The 17,162-nt window shown below is 34.9% G+C and overlaps 3 protein-coding genes and 1 non-coding gene across 7 annotated transcripts; 3 read left to right on the forward strand and 1 right to left on the reverse strand.

Moving 5' to 3' along the window:
- The first annotated feature begins 1,201 nt into the window (after positions 1–1,201).
- On the forward strand, positions 1,202–8,943 carry LOC133283551 (folylpolyglutamate synthase-like). Of its 3 annotated transcripts, XM_061480426.1 has the most exons (16): positions 1,202–1,431; positions 1,608–1,753; positions 1,855–1,920; positions 2,258–2,367; positions 2,731–2,791; positions 3,400–3,483; positions 3,596–3,652; positions 3,787–3,847; positions 4,341–4,387; positions 4,719–4,796; positions 5,381–5,545; positions 5,648–5,932; positions 6,335–6,413; positions 6,641–6,793; positions 7,314–7,465; positions 8,538–8,943. In XM_061480426.1, exons 1-16 carry the CDS (start codon positions 1,422–1,424, stop codon positions 8,595–8,597), a joined length of 1,614 nt encoding a protein of 537 aa, XP_061336410.1. In that variant the 5' UTR covers positions 1,202–1,421; the 3' UTR covers positions 8,598–8,943. The 3 variants fall into 3 exon arrangements, with proteins under 3 accessions (XP_061336410.1, XP_061336418.1, XP_061336425.1); XM_061480434.1 differs by lacking the exon at positions 8,538–8,943 and having other exon boundaries at positions 6,748–6,793; positions 7,314–7,461; XM_061480441.1 differs by lacking the exons at positions 7,314–7,465; positions 8,538–8,943 and having other exon boundaries at positions 6,614–6,690.
- Positions 8,944–9,861: 918 nt separating this feature from the next.
- On the forward strand, positions 9,862–9,935 carry TRNAV-CAC (transfer RNA valine (anticodon CAC)). Its single transcript has one exon. It is a non-coding gene; the product is annotated as a tRNA-Val (tRNA).
- A 156-nt stretch (positions 9,936–10,091) lies between these two features.
- On the forward strand, positions 10,092–15,627 carry LOC133283692 (uncharacterized). Of its 2 annotated transcripts, none has more exons than XM_061480597.1 (6): positions 10,092–10,259; positions 10,897–10,936; positions 11,052–11,135; positions 11,782–11,947; positions 14,015–14,288; positions 14,769–15,627. In XM_061480597.1, exons 1-6 carry the CDS (start codon positions 10,200–10,202, stop codon positions 14,958–14,960), a joined length of 816 nt encoding a protein of 271 aa, XP_061336581.1. In that variant the 5' UTR covers positions 10,092–10,199; the 3' UTR covers positions 14,961–15,627. The 2 variants fall into 2 exon arrangements, with proteins under 2 accessions (XP_061336581.1, XP_061336589.1); XM_061480605.1 differs by having other exon boundaries at positions 11,785–11,947.
- A 764-nt stretch (positions 15,628–16,391) lies between these two features.
- Positions 16,392–16,724, reverse strand: LOC133283575 (uncharacterized). The gene has a single exon (XM_061480457.1). It carries the CDS (start codon positions 16,722–16,724, stop codon positions 16,392–16,394), a length of 333 nt encoding a protein of 110 aa, XP_061336441.1.
- Positions 16,725–17,162: the final 438 nt, after the last annotated feature.

Below are 17,162 nucleotides of genomic sequence, written 5' to 3' on the forward strand. Positions count from 1 at the left end.
TACTTTTCGAAAACACAAATCTCCATCCTTTAATGGATGTTACGACCCGTTGGTGGCAGCGAAGTGGCTTCAAGCAATAGAGAAGATCTTTAGGGTCATGAGGTGCCAAGACCCGCAAAAGCTGATTTATTATGTATACATGCTTAAAGGTGAAGCGGATGACTGGTGGTCCAATACGATGCAGCCTTTGGAGGCGGAAGGCCATAACATATTAATAGTAAACAAAATCCATTAAAACACGACATGTACATCAGAACCACACACAGGTCATAAGAAAACAGAGATCAGCATCAACAAATGTTGAAAACAAGCAAACTCCCAAGTAGTAAAAATGGAAGAAGAAAAAGGACTCATAGTTGAAGAATTTGGAATGTTAAGATCAGATAGGAAAGATCAATGAAAATAGCCACCTGAAAAGTTATCTGCAATGGCTCCTCAACTAGCATCATTGGAAAGAAAAAATTCAAAAAAAAAAGGTAAGAAAGCCAGAAAAAAAGATAAAGGAAGATGAAAGAGAGAGAACATGATAAAGAGAAGACCTTGATCCATGAGAGCTTTGAGATGGCTGAGGGCATCCCGTGAAACAACCTTCATTTGTTGATAAAATCACCAAAAGCAAAAACCCCATAATTGAATTTTTGTTTGTAGCTTTAGCTTCACTCAGAGTTTTTGCCTTTCCTTCCTTCACTCACTATGTTACTGTTGTTACAGTGCAGCAAACCAGAAGTTTCATAAAAATGGAGGAAACATGACCGTGGAGGTGGTGCTGCACGGAGGTAATGGAGCGCGATGTTGGTGTTTCATGGGGGTGGTGGAGCGATTTTTGAAGTGAGAGAAAAAAAAATAACTACCTCGCTGAGAGTAATATTTTCCTTATTATATTTCATATTATAGGAGATACAATTATCTCTTTATATATACAAATATAATGAAACTTATATATATATATATATTTTTTGTCTTCAGATGCTCTACTTGGGACTTATATACTTTGATGTATATGTAAGAAAAAAAATATTATCTCCTACAAGAAAAACATTAAATCAATAAGAAAAGAGTCTATGACGTGGCAAGACCAACAACCGTTGATGAAGATCAAACGTTGGTCAGCATCGTGGTAGGAATCGCACTGTTAGTCTGTTGCTGCACTACGACACTACCCTCAGAAGAGAACGTCAATGTAATAATCGGTTCCTACCTCAAGCTGAAGCTACCTTTCTCTGCAACAAACAACAAACCCCATCACGCATACCACAAAACACTACTCTTTCTATCTTTCATTCCTTCAATCCCATTCCCACCTTCCATTTTTCACTTCCCTCCACGCCGTAACTCTCTCTCTCTCTCTCTCTCTGCTTCACAATTCACACAACAAACTTTTTATTATTGTTGTTTGATTCAGATTTCAATCCACAGTAGCCATGGCTGAAGGTATTTGTGTATAGTTAAATTCCATATTTGAGTGGATTTTAATCTAAGTGTTTCATGGGGTGTTTGTTTCTTCTTTTCAAGTGTTGTGCGTTGTGCTCCGACTCAAGTTTAAACTTTTATGTTCTTTTTCTGTTGATTCGCCACTTGGGGTCTTTCCTTTTGCCGTTGATTTGCAGAAGGAGATAATGGGTCCCCAAAATCTTCATCATTGACCCCGTATGAAGAAGCATTGGATGCCTTGTCATCTTTGATTACTAGACGCACTCGTGTTGGTGATGTCAATATGGAGGAACGATTCAACGTGCTATTTGAGTACCTCAAGGTACAGTGTTTCTCAATTTGGTCTGAATATATTTTGTCTCTTTGTTGAGAAATGTCTAGTTGTTTGGTGATGCTAACAATGGCGTGCCGTTGATTCCATAGATGCTTGATTTGGAGGAGGCCATTTCGAATATGAAGATTATCCATGTTGCTGGTACCAAAGGGAAGGTACTTTCATTCAACTTCTATGGTTGCTTGGAAATGAAGTAATGTTAAGAGCCGGTGAAACTTAGGCTTGCTGTTATTGTACCACATAAACTTGCTAAGGCTTTAAACTTAATGCTTTTGAAAATTAACTTCATGTCTTTTCTGAATTTATGTTCTATACTGTTCAATGAGAGGTTCAGACTTTTGCAATGATTGGTGTGGTGGGTAATTTGTGGTATCTTAGACAGAGGAGTAACTATTGATTTCCATTTTCATGTATATTTATAGATTTCCAACAGTATTTTTACTCTTGCATTTATAATGATACAAATTATTCTTTTGCACTGTGCTTCCCCAGGGATCTACATGCACCTTCACAGAATCTATATTACACAACTGTGGTTTTCACACTGGGCTTTTCACTTCTCCTCACCTAATTGATATCAGAGAAAGGTTTCGTTTAGATGGGTGAGTATCTTAGATGCATAGATTGATTTTATTTCCATTTACTATTAGGCAGTCAACTTGTGTTATTTTGCATATTGAATGCATTCTCTTTTTTCAGTCCTCATTAAGTGACTGTCCTTTGCTTTGTTAAGGGTGCATATTAATTAAGCACGAATTCTGATTATTTTGTTAATAGTGGAGTATTTTTGTAACAAATTAATATTTCACGTTGGTAGCTACTGCAATATCATCATTTTTGTACTTCTATGTTTTACCAATTTTCGTGGACCTACTTAAATACAGTATATGCTTCCTTTTTAATTCATTTTTGCAGCATAGCTAGTGCGCTCTGATTTATTAGCATTATTCTTTTTGCTTCTGCAGTGTGGAAATCTGTGAAGAGAAATTTTTAGCATATTTCTGGTGGTGTTATGATAGACTAAAGGTATATTTCTATGAATAAATACTTCAATATAATTTTTATGGGCAAAAGTTTGGTCAAGTATAAATCCAGGTTATTCCTTTCCCCCATTTTCACTCAACAGAACAAAATCACCTTTGTACTATTTGTGAACTGCTGGTAACTTCCTTCCAACTTAGCTTTACAGGTCCAGTTACAGTTGATAGTGACAAGATGGATATTTTCTGCTAATTGTGTTGAAGTTTTGAAGCTATTTCATTTTTCTTCCTTTCTGAGTTATTGCATGGATTTCAGAAGATAATTGATTAGGAAAATACTTAGATTAATTGAAGTGGTTAGTGTTAATATTTTATCAATCTGAGTGTCATCTGGAACAGTAAAAACAATGGTTCTAATTGTCACTGATGGTTCTAGCATTATCAACTTCTGTTCTGTTCTGTGCTCTAACAAGATGTTCTGTCTTAAGAATTGCAATTTTGGTGTTGTATAACAGTAATACCATATTAAGTTCATGCATGCCTGATGATCACAGTGGTCACTTCAAAGTGGTGTTTACAGACTTTTATAACACTATTTTTATTGATGTGCTTAGTGCTTACTCATAAGTGGTTTCTTATTTTGGCTGTGCACAGGAAAAAACTGATGACAATGTTCCAATGCCTACCTTTTTTCACTTCCTTGCGTTACTTGCCTTCAAGATATTTTCAGCAGAGCAGGTTTGAACCCTGTGCTTTAAATTCCTATGCGGACTTGTTCCATATTCATACTAAATTTTGTGTATTTTACTGCTAATGAATAAAAGTTACTTTGTTTTCAATTTTTATGCAGGTAGATGTTTCTATAATGGAGGTTGGATTAGGTGGCAAATTTGATGCAACAAATGTGGTAAGCTTAATTGTCATTTCAGCATAAATGTCTTGGTCTCTGGCAGACTACCACTATAAGACTGCTTGGATATTGATATTTTCTACGAAGTGAATATATTGGAACAAGCTCATGTAGTTGTTTTGATATTTCAGGTGCAAGCACCTACTGTGTGTGGTATAACTTCCCTTGGGTATGACCACATGGAGATTCTTGGTTAGTGATCTTTTTCTTTTCTTTTTCTTTTCTTTTTTTTTTGGTATTTCGGGTAACTACTAATTTAATGCATATATATTGATAACTAGAATCATGAAATACCATGAGATTAAAAGAAAAATCAAATTTATATGGGGTATGATTTTTGTTGCCCGTGCAACAAGAATAATAAAAAAGAAGGGCCTGTGATCTCTTTTTTCATAATATAGTACTAGGAGATATGTAACTTGTAAATTTTGAATAGTTACATAGGTGAATGATGGGACTTTTTCTGTACCTGATTAAATATACAAACTGTTGAATATCATTGTGCTGTAACTTGTCTTATTCTAAGTCATCATATGGTGCAGGGAAAAACGGAAAAAAATAGACCTTCTAAGAAAATTGTTATAATATATATGAAGTATCGGAATATGGTTGAACATCATGTTTCACAGCCACTGATTTGTTTAGCTAGTTGGGTTTACTTCCGTCTGCTGGATTCTACTAACAGGTAATACTCTTGGAGAAATTGCTGGTGAGAAGGCTGGTATCTTCAAGGTAATTCCGCAATTTTAAGATTAAAAATTTTTCTTCTTTTTTTCTGATTTGGAGAGCCCACTACTAGATAGGAGTTCTGTGTCTCACTCTCAACCAATACAGGAGTCACACTCCTGTGTCATTTTCTTTCATTGATTTTTCTTTTAAAGAAGAAAATTTTTGTTGGAAGTTTTTGTATCAACAATGTGCACTTTCATGTGCAGCACAACTGTGATTATATTTATCTTTTCTCTTGCACTTTCCTGTCTTCCCTTTTGTAACTCCCAATGCTGTTTTCACTTTTCTGTCCTCTCTTCCTAAAATTTCCTTTTATTTATTTATTTTGATGTAGCACCGGATTCCAGCATTCACGGTGCCTCAACCTGATGAAGCAATGCATGTACTCAAAGAGAAGGCTTCTCAGTTACATGTAAGTACATTCTTTCATGTGCTTATTTCCTCCGGAATTTACATGAATGAAACATAACTTGGTATAATAATATAAAATTACCATGTCAAAGTCAGATAAGAGAGTACAATTTGGAGCACGTTTGCTTTGCAATAAAATTTCAAATTTATTATGTTTATTAGCTTAGCTCTGCATTGTCTGTAACACTTGTCCAACCAAACCAAAAATTAGAAAAACATTTCACCAATGTTTTTTTTTTTTTTCTAAGTACTTGAGTCTTGAAGTATCCGCTTATATGTACATTACTGAATTTCCTTGCCCAAAGATCTGTCCTATGATTCTGTAAGTACATCTATTTATTCTATCAAAAGGATGATTGTCTTGGAAAGAAGAATTTCTTCAATCAGATTCAACATGCCTGGCCATACTCATAGGGCATTTAATCAAGTTGTGCCTTCATACTCTGCACCTTACATTTGTTAATGATCTTTTGAAAGTCTGGAGATCCATAACATCAAATTCAGAGAGCTATCACGGCCTCCCTCATTGGAGTAGGTTTACTCTTTGGTTTTCATATTCAATCAGCTGAGCAGATTTTACTATAGGTACCTCTTCAAGTGGCAATCCCATTAGATGCCAAATTGCTAAATGGTTCAAGACTAGGGCTTGAAGGTGAGCACCAATATACAAATGCTGGTCTTGCTGTTGCATTATGCTCTACATGGCTAAAGATGACTGGGCATCTTGAAGACACTCATTTGAAACAGCCAGTAAGTTCTAAATGTGAAAAGGATTTCTTTTACAACCTTTTCTTTTGTGTTTATGTCTTGTATTTGTCATGCTGCTGAAGTGACTCATCTGCCTGCATGAAGCAACACACTTTGCCAGAGCAATTCATAAAAGGGTTAGCAACTGCGAGTCTGCAAGGAAGGGCTCAGATTGTTCCTGATCAACTCATCAACAATGAAATCTCAAATAAACTTGTTTTCTTTTTAGATGGGGCTCATAGTCCTGAAAGCATGGAAGCATGTGCAAAGTGGTTTTCTCTTGCTATTAAAGACCAGGACTTGTTCCATCAGAAACCTGATAATTCTAAGTTCTTGGACAAAGTAGTAAAGATGCACCAAGGTGAAAGAGCGCAGAAAAAATCCACACAGGTATACAGATTTGGAATCTTATCATAAGTTTGTTATTGAATGTTCAGCAAATATAAGCTGAGAAATTAGCAGTCAAAATTATATCTATAGAATATAGTTTTCCAGGTGGTTACCTCTGATACACAATGTCTGTTGACTATGTTCCTTGGTCAGAAATTTGAAGAATGTTACTACTTGTGAGGCAAACAAAATAAGTGTAACTGATATTTGTTGGGCAGTAGGAAAAATTGCTTTGTTGAACAGGAATCGTAAGCTCTTGGAAGCGAATCATATGACTCATTTATATAATGATTTTAAACAATGCATATATAAAATCTGTTGAGATAGGATCGAAATGCTAATGTTTTTATCAATCTTGATGCTTTTTCATGGTATTATTTAGTCAAACTGAATAATTTGCAGATTTTGCTGTTCAATTGCATGTCTGTGCGAGATCCTCAGTTGCTTCTTCCTCACTTGATGAAAACATGTGCTGATCATGGTGAGCTATCTCTGGACTTTGCTAGAACATGGTTTCTTCATAATGTCTTAGTACAATAATGATAAAAAATAATCCTTAGATTAATAAATATTTGGCAAATAAGTGGTCTTGACTTCATTCAATTATTTCATAGTTTAGGTCTATCTGGAGAAAAAGTGTTACCAAATGTTTTTTACCACCGACAATTTTTTCTGAACAAGAAATAATCAACTAGATTGAAACTGCAGGTGTCTACTTCCAGAAAGCTCTCTTTGTACCTGGTTTATCAGTGTATTACAAAGTTGGATCCCATGCTTTAACGCCAACTGATTCTAACATTGACCTGTCGTGGCAGTTCACTCTACAAAGAGAGTGGGAAAATCTCATGCAGGGGAACAAAGGTACTGTCTGATCACATGCAAATTATGTGTCCAGAATTCAAATTTATCAATTTTATTCGAGACATCATTCTTTTATTTTTCTAGTTTTTCTATAATGAAGCCCTACTCAGGCCTTGGAGTTGATCACCTAAATTTGACCCTTTAGGCATATAACATAAAGCTAGGTCTTCAAATTATTTTTGCTTTGTGTGTCTCAGTTGGCTGCCTGGCCCATGATTAACTTCAACTGAATTTAATATTTGTACTTTGAGTTTAAGAAATTCTTAGGTGGGCATCGTCTACGGCAGGTACTCTAATTAACAGTTTACATTGTAAAAGCATTCTTTAGAGATATGTACATTTCTAACATGGCTCCCAATTTTATACATGTTATTGATTTTTAGTGCTTACGGTTGACAATACCTACTTAAGAACTTAATTGAGTTCTCAAAATCTTTTGTTTTTTCTCTTGTCATTTCTTTTAATTTAGAGTAATAGACAATTTCAGACCTTAATCTGTTTGGGGTCACTTGGCTTGCAGGCAAGAGTATCAATGCTGCTTCTGAAGAATTAAAAGATGATATGGAAATGAGTACCAGTAATTGTGAGCACAGTGCAGTTTTTTCCTCATTGCCTCTGGTTATCAAATGGCTTAGGGACAGAGTGCAACAAAATCATTCAACTCGTTTTCAGGTAACATTAATGTTATAGAATAATATAAACCATTAAAAAGGTCTTCACCCAACAGCTTAAGCTTTTGAGTTGAATTGGTTCTTTATATGGTATCAGAGTATCGGTGTACCGGGTTCGATCCTCACCGCTCCCCACTTTTTTTCTAGTGGAATTTCTTTCTTGGCACAGGTAGGTGAACCTGTGCATCGTCCACCCTTCAAGCCCAGTGGGCTCTCGTGTGAGGGGGAATGTTGAGATATATAAAACCATTAATTTAGCCTCACCCAAAAGCTTAAGCTTTTGGGTTGAGTTGGTTCTTAACATGATATCAGAGCTTCAGTGACCATAAGGTCACGAGTTTGATCCTCACCGCCCCCCACTTTCTAGTGGAATTAAATAAAAGCACAAAAAGGTAAATCAAAAATTGGGCCTGTGCAATATCCACCCTTCAAGCCCAAGGGGCTCTTGCGTGAGGGGGTGTGTTAGATAATAATATAAACCATTAAAAAAGTTTCACCCAACACCTTAAGATTTTTGGTTGAAATGGTTCTTAACAATTAATTAGGCTGGAGAATGGTGAATATCTAGTAGGCTAGTAGCATTGATCACAGATCACCCCTATTTTGTGAAAAGTTGTACTACCCGAAAGTTATCATGCCCTGAAAAACTTTTGTATAATATCTAAGCAGCAAATAAATCAATGGAAGTGACGTGAACTCATTTTGCTGCAAAACTTTGATTGCTCTCTGTCGTGTTAATCTCTTATGTTCTTACCAAGATAAGAAATTTAGTAACACGCAAAAATATGGCTGACACTTAGACTATCAGGTTAAGAATGTCTTTGTATAAATAATATGAAAGATCCAGCTTAAGTAATCTAAGCCAAGTTGGTTTTTAAGATTTTACTTATTAATGATTGATAGAATAAAGCCACGACCTAGTATAACGTGCTCTTGATACGCTTGATTGTAAGTTTCTTCTATTAGTATTTTTCTTACATGTAAGACATGAGTTAAAAATAATTGCTTTTTGATAATATATGTGTGTGCATGTATAGTATCTGACTGCAATATTTGTCTGGTTGATGCTTCAGGTCCTCGTAACTGGTTCTTTACATCTTGTTGGTGATGTGTTGAAATTAATCAAGAAGTGATACGTTGGACTAATTTGAAAGATTCATTTCCATTCTGATTTATGAAGTAATGAAGTGTCATTACTATTCTTGACTTTATCCCACGGGATATCTATGTCATTCACAGTCCATCAAAGTGCTATTATGACACTTGGTTCGGAAAATGGTAACAGAATGTTGTCAGCATAACATCCTTAGATTTGGACATTTGATACATACGGTCCATTGGTTTACTTCAGCTTCAGTCTGGTGACTTTCTTCTTCATGGGTCTTTCAATTTTCATTTGATTGTAGTTGAAAAAGAAAAGGGTGGATTATGGGAGATGAATAAAGGATAATCCACTTAGGTGGGGTTTATAACACAGGAACATGCACATAATCTCAAAACTTAACGAGTCTATCATGTTTTCTTAAATGTTTGGTTTCCTGTTATCTCTATTGCCCAATCCTTGAATGAATATTCCTCTTGGATTATGCTATATGAATAAAAAAAATAGACAATAAATATGCAACCATAATGTTAAATATAATTTTTTTTTATATAAAAATAATTTAAGGTCTCATATATGTAATTGATTTTAGTACATATATATGTAAACTTTTGTGTGAAGTCTTACAGATTATCCTTCCATGGCCACTTTGGTACGGAGATAAAAATGAGTTAAGAATTTATAGATCAATTTATTAATAAAAAAATTATATTGAAAATTAATACATAAATTTGTTACTTCCCGTTTTGATCTTCTTAGCCTAAGCAATTATCTAGTTTTTTCCTTTTTCACTAGACCAATATATATATATATATATATATATATATATATATATATATATATATATATATATATAAAGAAATTAACGTTTCTCTTGCAGCAATAAATAAGTTTATTTCATGCAATATGAAAACGATGTCATTTTGAGATTTAGAAGAAAAAATTCAAGAAATTTTAATAATATTTATGATATAAAAGCAAAATATATAAAGAAATTAATGTTTCTCTTGTAGCAATAAATAAGTTTATTTCTTACAATATGAAAACGATGTCATTTTGAAAAAAAAAATTTAAGATATTTTAATAATATTTATGATACAAAAGCAAAATAAAAATTTTAAAATATCTTTATTTTTTATTTTTTAAAGGAGAAAATTTTATCTTTTTTTTTTGTAATAAAGAAAATTTTATCTTTGTGGTAAGAGAAATATTTTTCTCATAAAAAAAAGTTCTAATTGCGTTAAAAGAGAGAGCAAATTAGTCTTGATAAAGAAAATGAAAATGCCATTCAAGCTGTCTGGGTGGTGTAGTTGGTTATCACGCTAGTCTCACACACTAGAGGTCCCCGGTTCGAACCCGGGCTCAGACATAATAAATTTTTAAATTTACTCTTCGTTCATTTTTAAAATGGGCTTCATCATAACTAACATCCGTGACCGATCCAGGCTTCGAGTTCAATACTGTTGGGCCCAATAAACTATTTGGCCCCGATTATCGATTTATCGTTTTTGTAGTTTCAGTTTAACTAAATAGGAAAAATCAACGGTTTCTGCTATCTAGGGATTTCCGATTCACGCTGTTGCATTTCCGTTTTCCAATGGCATTCTAAAATCGGATCGGTGTTTTGCATTCAATGGCGGACGAGTCGTACACCACCAGCACTAGCACTAGCCATTTGCTCGGTTCTGTTCCTGTGAGTGTGCGCTCACTGTGCTCGTTCTGTTCTATCTATTATTCCTTCATTTCTTGGTAATATGTGAACAAAACTATGATTAGTTGTTTACTTTTTAGTTCTTCCTTCTCCACTGTGTTTTGGATTATAAAGAAAGTATTAAAGAAATGATACCAATAATATAGTGTTATATTATAGTATTAAAGAATCAGGGAGAAAAAAAAAAAAAAAGATCTGAAAAATTGTGATTATGTCAGTATAGAACTTGCACAGAGTTATGGGCTTTATAGACCTGAATCTCTTTGAGTTTGTAACTGAATCTGTTAGAAGCAGTTACTGGCTCTGTTATTCTGTTAGAGGGTTAGTTACATATGTTAGAAGTAGTTAGGAGATTGTGTTTGTACTTAGTAGTCACAAGACTAAATTGAGGCTGAGTAAGCTTATTCTCTAACAAATTTTAACATTAAAGTTCTCTTACTAGTTTATAATTATGTTATTAATTGAATAAATTAATTAGAAGAGGGAAGAAAAAAAAACTTATGTCATATGTGACAATGGTACTATTTTATTTGTTTGTTAGTTACAAACTATTTCAAATAGATTCTAATTTATTTTATTAATTATGGTTCTTTGCTTATTCCTCTTTGGTGCTGCTCAGGCTGTCATAGCTGAAGAAAAGAATACCACAAACCATGAAGGTATGAAATTATAGCATTTGGGTTTCTTTTCTTTTTTTATATTGAGATTTGTCTTCTTCCCTCTGCTGTTGAAGTTTCAGTCCCCTGAAAAAGTTGCTTATGAACTTACATGTAGTCCCTTATGCAAATATGCAAACTTTCCCTCCCAACAATGGAGGAGACAGAGGACAGGGATATCAAACTCTTGGTAGCCCAACTGGTATGTTATCAAACTTTTTTTTTTTTTTAGTGGCTGTGAGATGGTTCCTTCTTTGTCTGTTCTTTTTTTAAAGAAATGTTTTGGATGACAATAAATTGTTTGCTTGTTATGGTTGTTTCTTGATGACGACAGATGTATACTTTATAAGCTTGAAGTTTTATATACTTTGGCGTATCTTAATTCTTAAGTATTTTTTTGGGAGGAGGTTATGACTTACGAGGAGAAAAAAAACTAAATTTTTGTGATCAGAGTTTGAATAGAGCCTTGCTTGGTATAATACAATACTAAGGAATCGATGACTGGTGTGGAGAGTATTTTTAGTTTGTTTAGTTTTAGCTATCATCGAATTAGATCTTTCAAAGAATATTTTTTATTATGACTTTTTTTTTGGTACAAGATTTTTTATTATTATGACTTTACCCAATTAATAGTTGCATGTCTTGAGTATATGGTTGCAGCAGCTAACATAGTTTGTTTTCTGGATTCTGAACAAGCTTGGTTTCAGTTTCATATTTTGACCAAGAGAATATTCATGATGCTGGTTGAGTCTGTTTTCTGATTAGAGAACAGTTGTATTTGCATTTTGATTGGCACTCGATGCTATACTAATCTCATTTGTGGATCTCTGGCTTGTTCATCCATGCAGAAGCATTTGGGCAACAACCAACAAACAACTGGCAGGGAGTCTTTAATGTCTCATCTTACACACAGTATTTCAATGTGGATACAGATGTTGTCATAAGCAGATTGATAAGTTCCTTGAATCCAGTCGGTGATGACTTTTTCAGCAAGATAGATGCTAACCCTGATTTGTGAGTTCTTTTTAACTCGTGCTGCTATATTTTCAATACTCAAAATAGAGATACTCATTTGGATGAATGTGATGCTTTATTCCTTGGAGAAAAACTGTAATTGAGAATTGAACTGTCACCATAACATTTAGGGCATGTTTGGTGTATAGTATAGGATAAGGCCTGATAGTATAAGACCTGATAGTATAAGACCTGATTGTATAAGACCTGATTAAATTTTAATACTATCCAGCGTTTGGTATGATATTGTATAAGATAATATCCTCCAATATTTTAAAAATTAATATATTAAAAAAATTATTTTGATATATAAATATTGAGATGATATATTAGTTCTTGGGAATTGTATTTGTAATCAATATTAATACATCAACCCCTTATCAGGCCTAATCCACCACTCCTAGGCCGGATTAAGTTATACATCATTTTGATGTATAAATGGGTCATGCTGTATAAGCTTATACTATACAACGGTCACACCAAACAACTGAAAATGTCATAACGTATAGTATAAGCTTATACTATCAGGCTTTATACATCACACCAAACAGGCCCTTATAGGAAAAAATCTGCCGTTTTGCTTCTGCCACCCCCTTTTCTTATTTTCCTCTGTTACAACTTCTATTCAGGTAAGTAAAATAAGGACAGGAACTAGATAATTGGCCTGAAGTATATCAGGTTTTTCATATTAAAGGATTCAAGGTTTCATACAGAGTAATTAAACTACAACCCACAAGGAAGGTTTGTAGGAAAGAAAAAGAATTACACTGAACGGAGAAATAATCAACAAGATAAGCAAAAAGATAGTGCGAAGCACATAAGAGAGGCTTCACTCTCTCCCAATTCCCACAAGGGACCCAACGATCCTCAATCCACAGATAATCCCCCCTTCTCTGTCCTCCTCTCTATTAATCCCCATCACTCTAACTAACTTCCTTCCTTGCTCCTTTCCACGCTTGTATTCTGTTGCGGGCTAATCTGGTCATTCTCAGCATGACTTCCATCCACAGCTGTTAGGCCATCCTCAGTCCCTCTGATTGGGCCGCGCTCTGTGTTGGAGGCCCAATTCTTCCTATTCTTACTCCTTTGATAGACTTGTAATGGATTTGTATCAATCTCATTTTGGTCCGTTGTTCTTTTCACCCACATAAAATTGTTCACTTCCATAACCAGAATTTGAGAAAATGGAAGTCATGTGGTAAAAATAGGCGACAATTTATGCTAGCATAACTTGTTGCTTTATGCATACTTACGGTTCATGGGGATTATAGATATTTATGTTAAGTTGTGGGAGACATGCTGAACTTTTAGCAGATTTTTTTTTCAGCACTCTAGCCCAAAAAGCATAGGAGCATAACTTTCTTATCTTCTTTTTTACAATTTTTCCCTCATATAATGTGTAAAGAACCTTGGGATACACCACCCCAAAAGCTAGCTCAAGGGGTGGGAGTGCCCAAGGCCTTATAAAGGCCATATTAGTTGCCCATCCAATCAATGTGGGACTATATATCTCAACACGCCCCCTCACGCAAGAGCCTTTTTAGGCTAGAAGCGTGGAAATTGCACAGGCCCATTTTTGGTTTACCTTTTTGTGTTTTTTTTTTATTTTAATTCCACTTTTTAAAGCGGGGGACGGTGAGGCTCTGATACCATGTAAAGAACCTTGGGATACACCACCCCAAAAGCTAGCTCAAGGGGTGGGAGTGCCCAAGGCCTTATAAAGGCCATATTAGTTGCCCATCCAATCAATGTGGGACTATATATCTCAACATAATGGAAGCAAATATTGAAATAATTATTTCTACCAATTTCACAAATATATTTGTCCGGCCAGTTTTGGAAAAAACAATTAATGAAAATTTAGATCTTCGAATGTGTTAATCTTGTTGATAACTTCAAAATTTTGAGTGCCTAAAGATGGTTGTTATAGTGGAACTGGGCAATATTTGCCCTCCCTTTCTTTTTTTTTCCTTTTTGAGTTAAAATTATTAAAAACAACCTATACATTGGTGTGGTGAGCCATATTAAATGAGTATCTAATAGTGTGATGCTTTTCCGCTATTATAGGTATGGGCTTATATGGATCTCAACAACGTTGGTTTTTGTACTTGCCTTACTTGGAAATCTTGCCACGTACCTTATGCAAAAGCAAGCAGATAACACTATTTCTTGGAGCTTTGATGTCAGCTATGTAAATACGGCTGCATGGTCTATCTATGGCTATGTGATAGTGGTTCCAATGGCATACTACTTTTTCCTTCAGTATATGGGTTCAAATGCTAACCTCATACGGTTTTGGTGCATGTGGGGGTATTCCCTCACCGTTTTCATCATGTCCTCCGTAAGTTTCTGTTTTCTACGCATGACATATTGTGAATCAATTTTGTATGCACATTACAATATTACATTACATTGCTTAGATTTTCCTTTGCACAAGTACATATTTCGGGTGTGGGGGGATGTGGGCCTAGAGGGGAAATTTGGCCCAGGCACTGCATAAAAGAAGTGAGGCACACCCTCACCACTGGTCAGAGGGCCTTTCAGGTAACCATTAGAGCCGAAGCCCTGGTTGTAATAAGATTGATGGATCAAGGGCCGGTGCATTTTGTTTCACGTTTCTGCTTAGCATAATTTCTTAATATCTGGTTTCAGATTTCATAACCATGACTTCCTTTTCACATATATTTTAAATTGTTATTTATTTTAAACTTCAAACATTATCGTTTGTGTTAAATTATTTTATCATTGGCTAGCTAGTTATGATTTAATTATGTATTGTCTTTCATGTCTTTAAACAATACTTTCTCATGAAATTTTTCAGTTTCTATTGCTTATTCCAGTTGGGATTCTTCGGTGGATTATAATAATCCTTACTGGTGTTGGCTCTGCTAGCTTTGTTGCCTTGAACCTGAGGTCTTTCATAGAAGGAAATGATCTTTCAGTGGCGGTGATTGCTGCATTTTTCTTGCAAATAGCTTTGGCAATCTTCATCAAGGTTTGGTTCTTTGCATAACTCAAAGCGCTGCAGCAGTGAAGAATAAAACCCAAACCACTATCATTGTTACCCCTCACCACTGGCTAACTTTCTAGTTTCTATAAGTGAGTAGCATTGTATGCAACAGAATTGGTTTGTGTATTTTTTATTTTTATTTTTATTTTTTGGATTTCTCAAGGTATCTTCTGTCCGACAGCCGAAGACTAATCACTTTGAGATGGGAGATCACATTAAGTGGTTTGTGTATTTTTAATTTGTTAGATGGATGCAAAAAGAGTTACAAAGTATTATGATTGGTTGTGCTAGGCGGATTAGCTCGGTCTGAATGACCTTATCATTTTGGGCAAAGCCTTGTGAAAGACCAATATTTGGGAAGCCAGGAAGGGGAAGAACAATCATTGGTTGCAATATTTATTTCCGTCTCAATGTTTGAGCTCCGTCCATATTTTTGTATATATCAGATCACTGATTTCACCATCTTTCTGAAAGTGAAAATGCAATATCCCAGCCCATACTTGCACGATGTTATCCCTGGAACAGCGGTTGAGTAGGAAAAGAAAATGCAAAGAATCATATATAGCCTTTAGGGGTGAGGAGGGGAACTTCTACGTCACTGATTGTGTATGCGGGGTATTCAGTATGTCAAGGAGGTTGCTCCGGTTCTCTGGTTTTTTATGAGGGGATAGGTACCTTTTAACAATTATTGGTTAGTATTTACTTATTTATCTTATTTGCTTTTCAATATAAATGCAAAATAACTTTGTTATATGTATATATATATTTGCACTTAGATAGTCTAAAGACGGAAAGGAAGTTAAATGACCAACAGATCGATATCATGATTTAATCAAGAGTGCCCATTTTAGCCAAAAGCATTGTTGCAAACCAACACATCTCTACAATGCTCCCGTCCAAATACAGATTGAATTTAAAACGATCAAGAAGTTATTTCTTAAAAGGACACACAGGTTATTTATTATATGGGCTTTGTTTTTCTCATTTCACATGAGAAAAGGAATTCTCCTACACACACATGTTTAAGGTAGGTCCCACCATTAAGAAATTAAAATAAAAATAAAAAAACAATACACACATATCGATGTATGAGTGACATGAGAAATGTTTTCTCCATCAACATAAGAAATATTTTCCCTTATTATATATATAAGAAAGTTATTACATTACAATGTAATTTATTTATGAGCCGCTATTATGAGCTCAAATTATTGACGATACAACACAACACACTGAAGCCCGAACTTTGACGATAAATGTCATAACCTTACCTCAGGCACGGTAACCCACGTTGTCAGCCTTCAACGTATATATAAGAGCTGCACTACATTAGAACAAAATTAATGAGCATATATATTGTCACTTTATAGCAGCCAAATTTGATAACTATGAGCATATTGGTATTTACTTATGTGTTGAAGATAGCTAGGTACCTCAAGGGTTGACCTTCACGTGATGACAACGTGCGGGAATGGTGATTGCAACTTGTGGATTAACTCCAACTTTCTTGAAAGCGTCCGAAGAGAAGATAGCATGCATGCAAGGGATGCTTACTTGTCCCACTTCTTTGCAGCACTCAGCAGAAACTGGAGCCCACTCGTCACATGCTGTTTTTTTACAATGACGCAGCTTATGTGTTAACATTCTTTCTGTGCTAAACTTGCCACATGGACCATCTTTATGGTGTTCATGATCATGATCAGAATCATGATCAGCAACAGCCACAGTGATCAAAAGCAGCAGTATGACCCAAATGAACTTGTTCATGTTTGCTAATTATTAACTTGTATGTATTTCCTTAATGAAGTAGCTTCAATTAATCTTAGGCAGGCAACTCACACAAAACTCATTAGCATTAAGCTCTATATATATTGTCATTAGTAAAACAAAATAAGAGGCAATTGTTGAGAAAACCATGTTCTCAAGCTAGCAACTTGTTTATAATTCTCATTCTTTAATTTCTTGGGAGAAGAGTTATTGCTGGCAAGCTGCACGCAGATTCTTACTTTTCTCGAACAGTCTCAAGAAGCAGTACAATGGAATATCTTGAATCAGTAAACACCGCGCGAGTTTAGTCTTTCTTTATACGTGGTTGGTATTGTTGGGATATGTATCTACGTACTATGGGTTATGAATAAGCAGTGGATTCAGAAAGAAAAAAAAGAAAAAAGTTAAAAAGGTGTGTGGGTTATAAAAAGTCCCATA

Source organism: Gastrolobium bilobum, unplaced genomic scaffold (genome assembly GCF_033153095.1).
Source record: "Gastrolobium bilobum isolate Gb01-03AN ecotype WA unplaced genomic scaffold, APGP_CSIRO_Gbil_v1 utg10294, whole genome shotgun sequence".
In the NCBI taxonomy this organism is placed as follows: Eukaryota; Viridiplantae; Streptophyta; class Magnoliopsida; order Fabales; family Fabaceae; genus Gastrolobium; species Gastrolobium bilobum.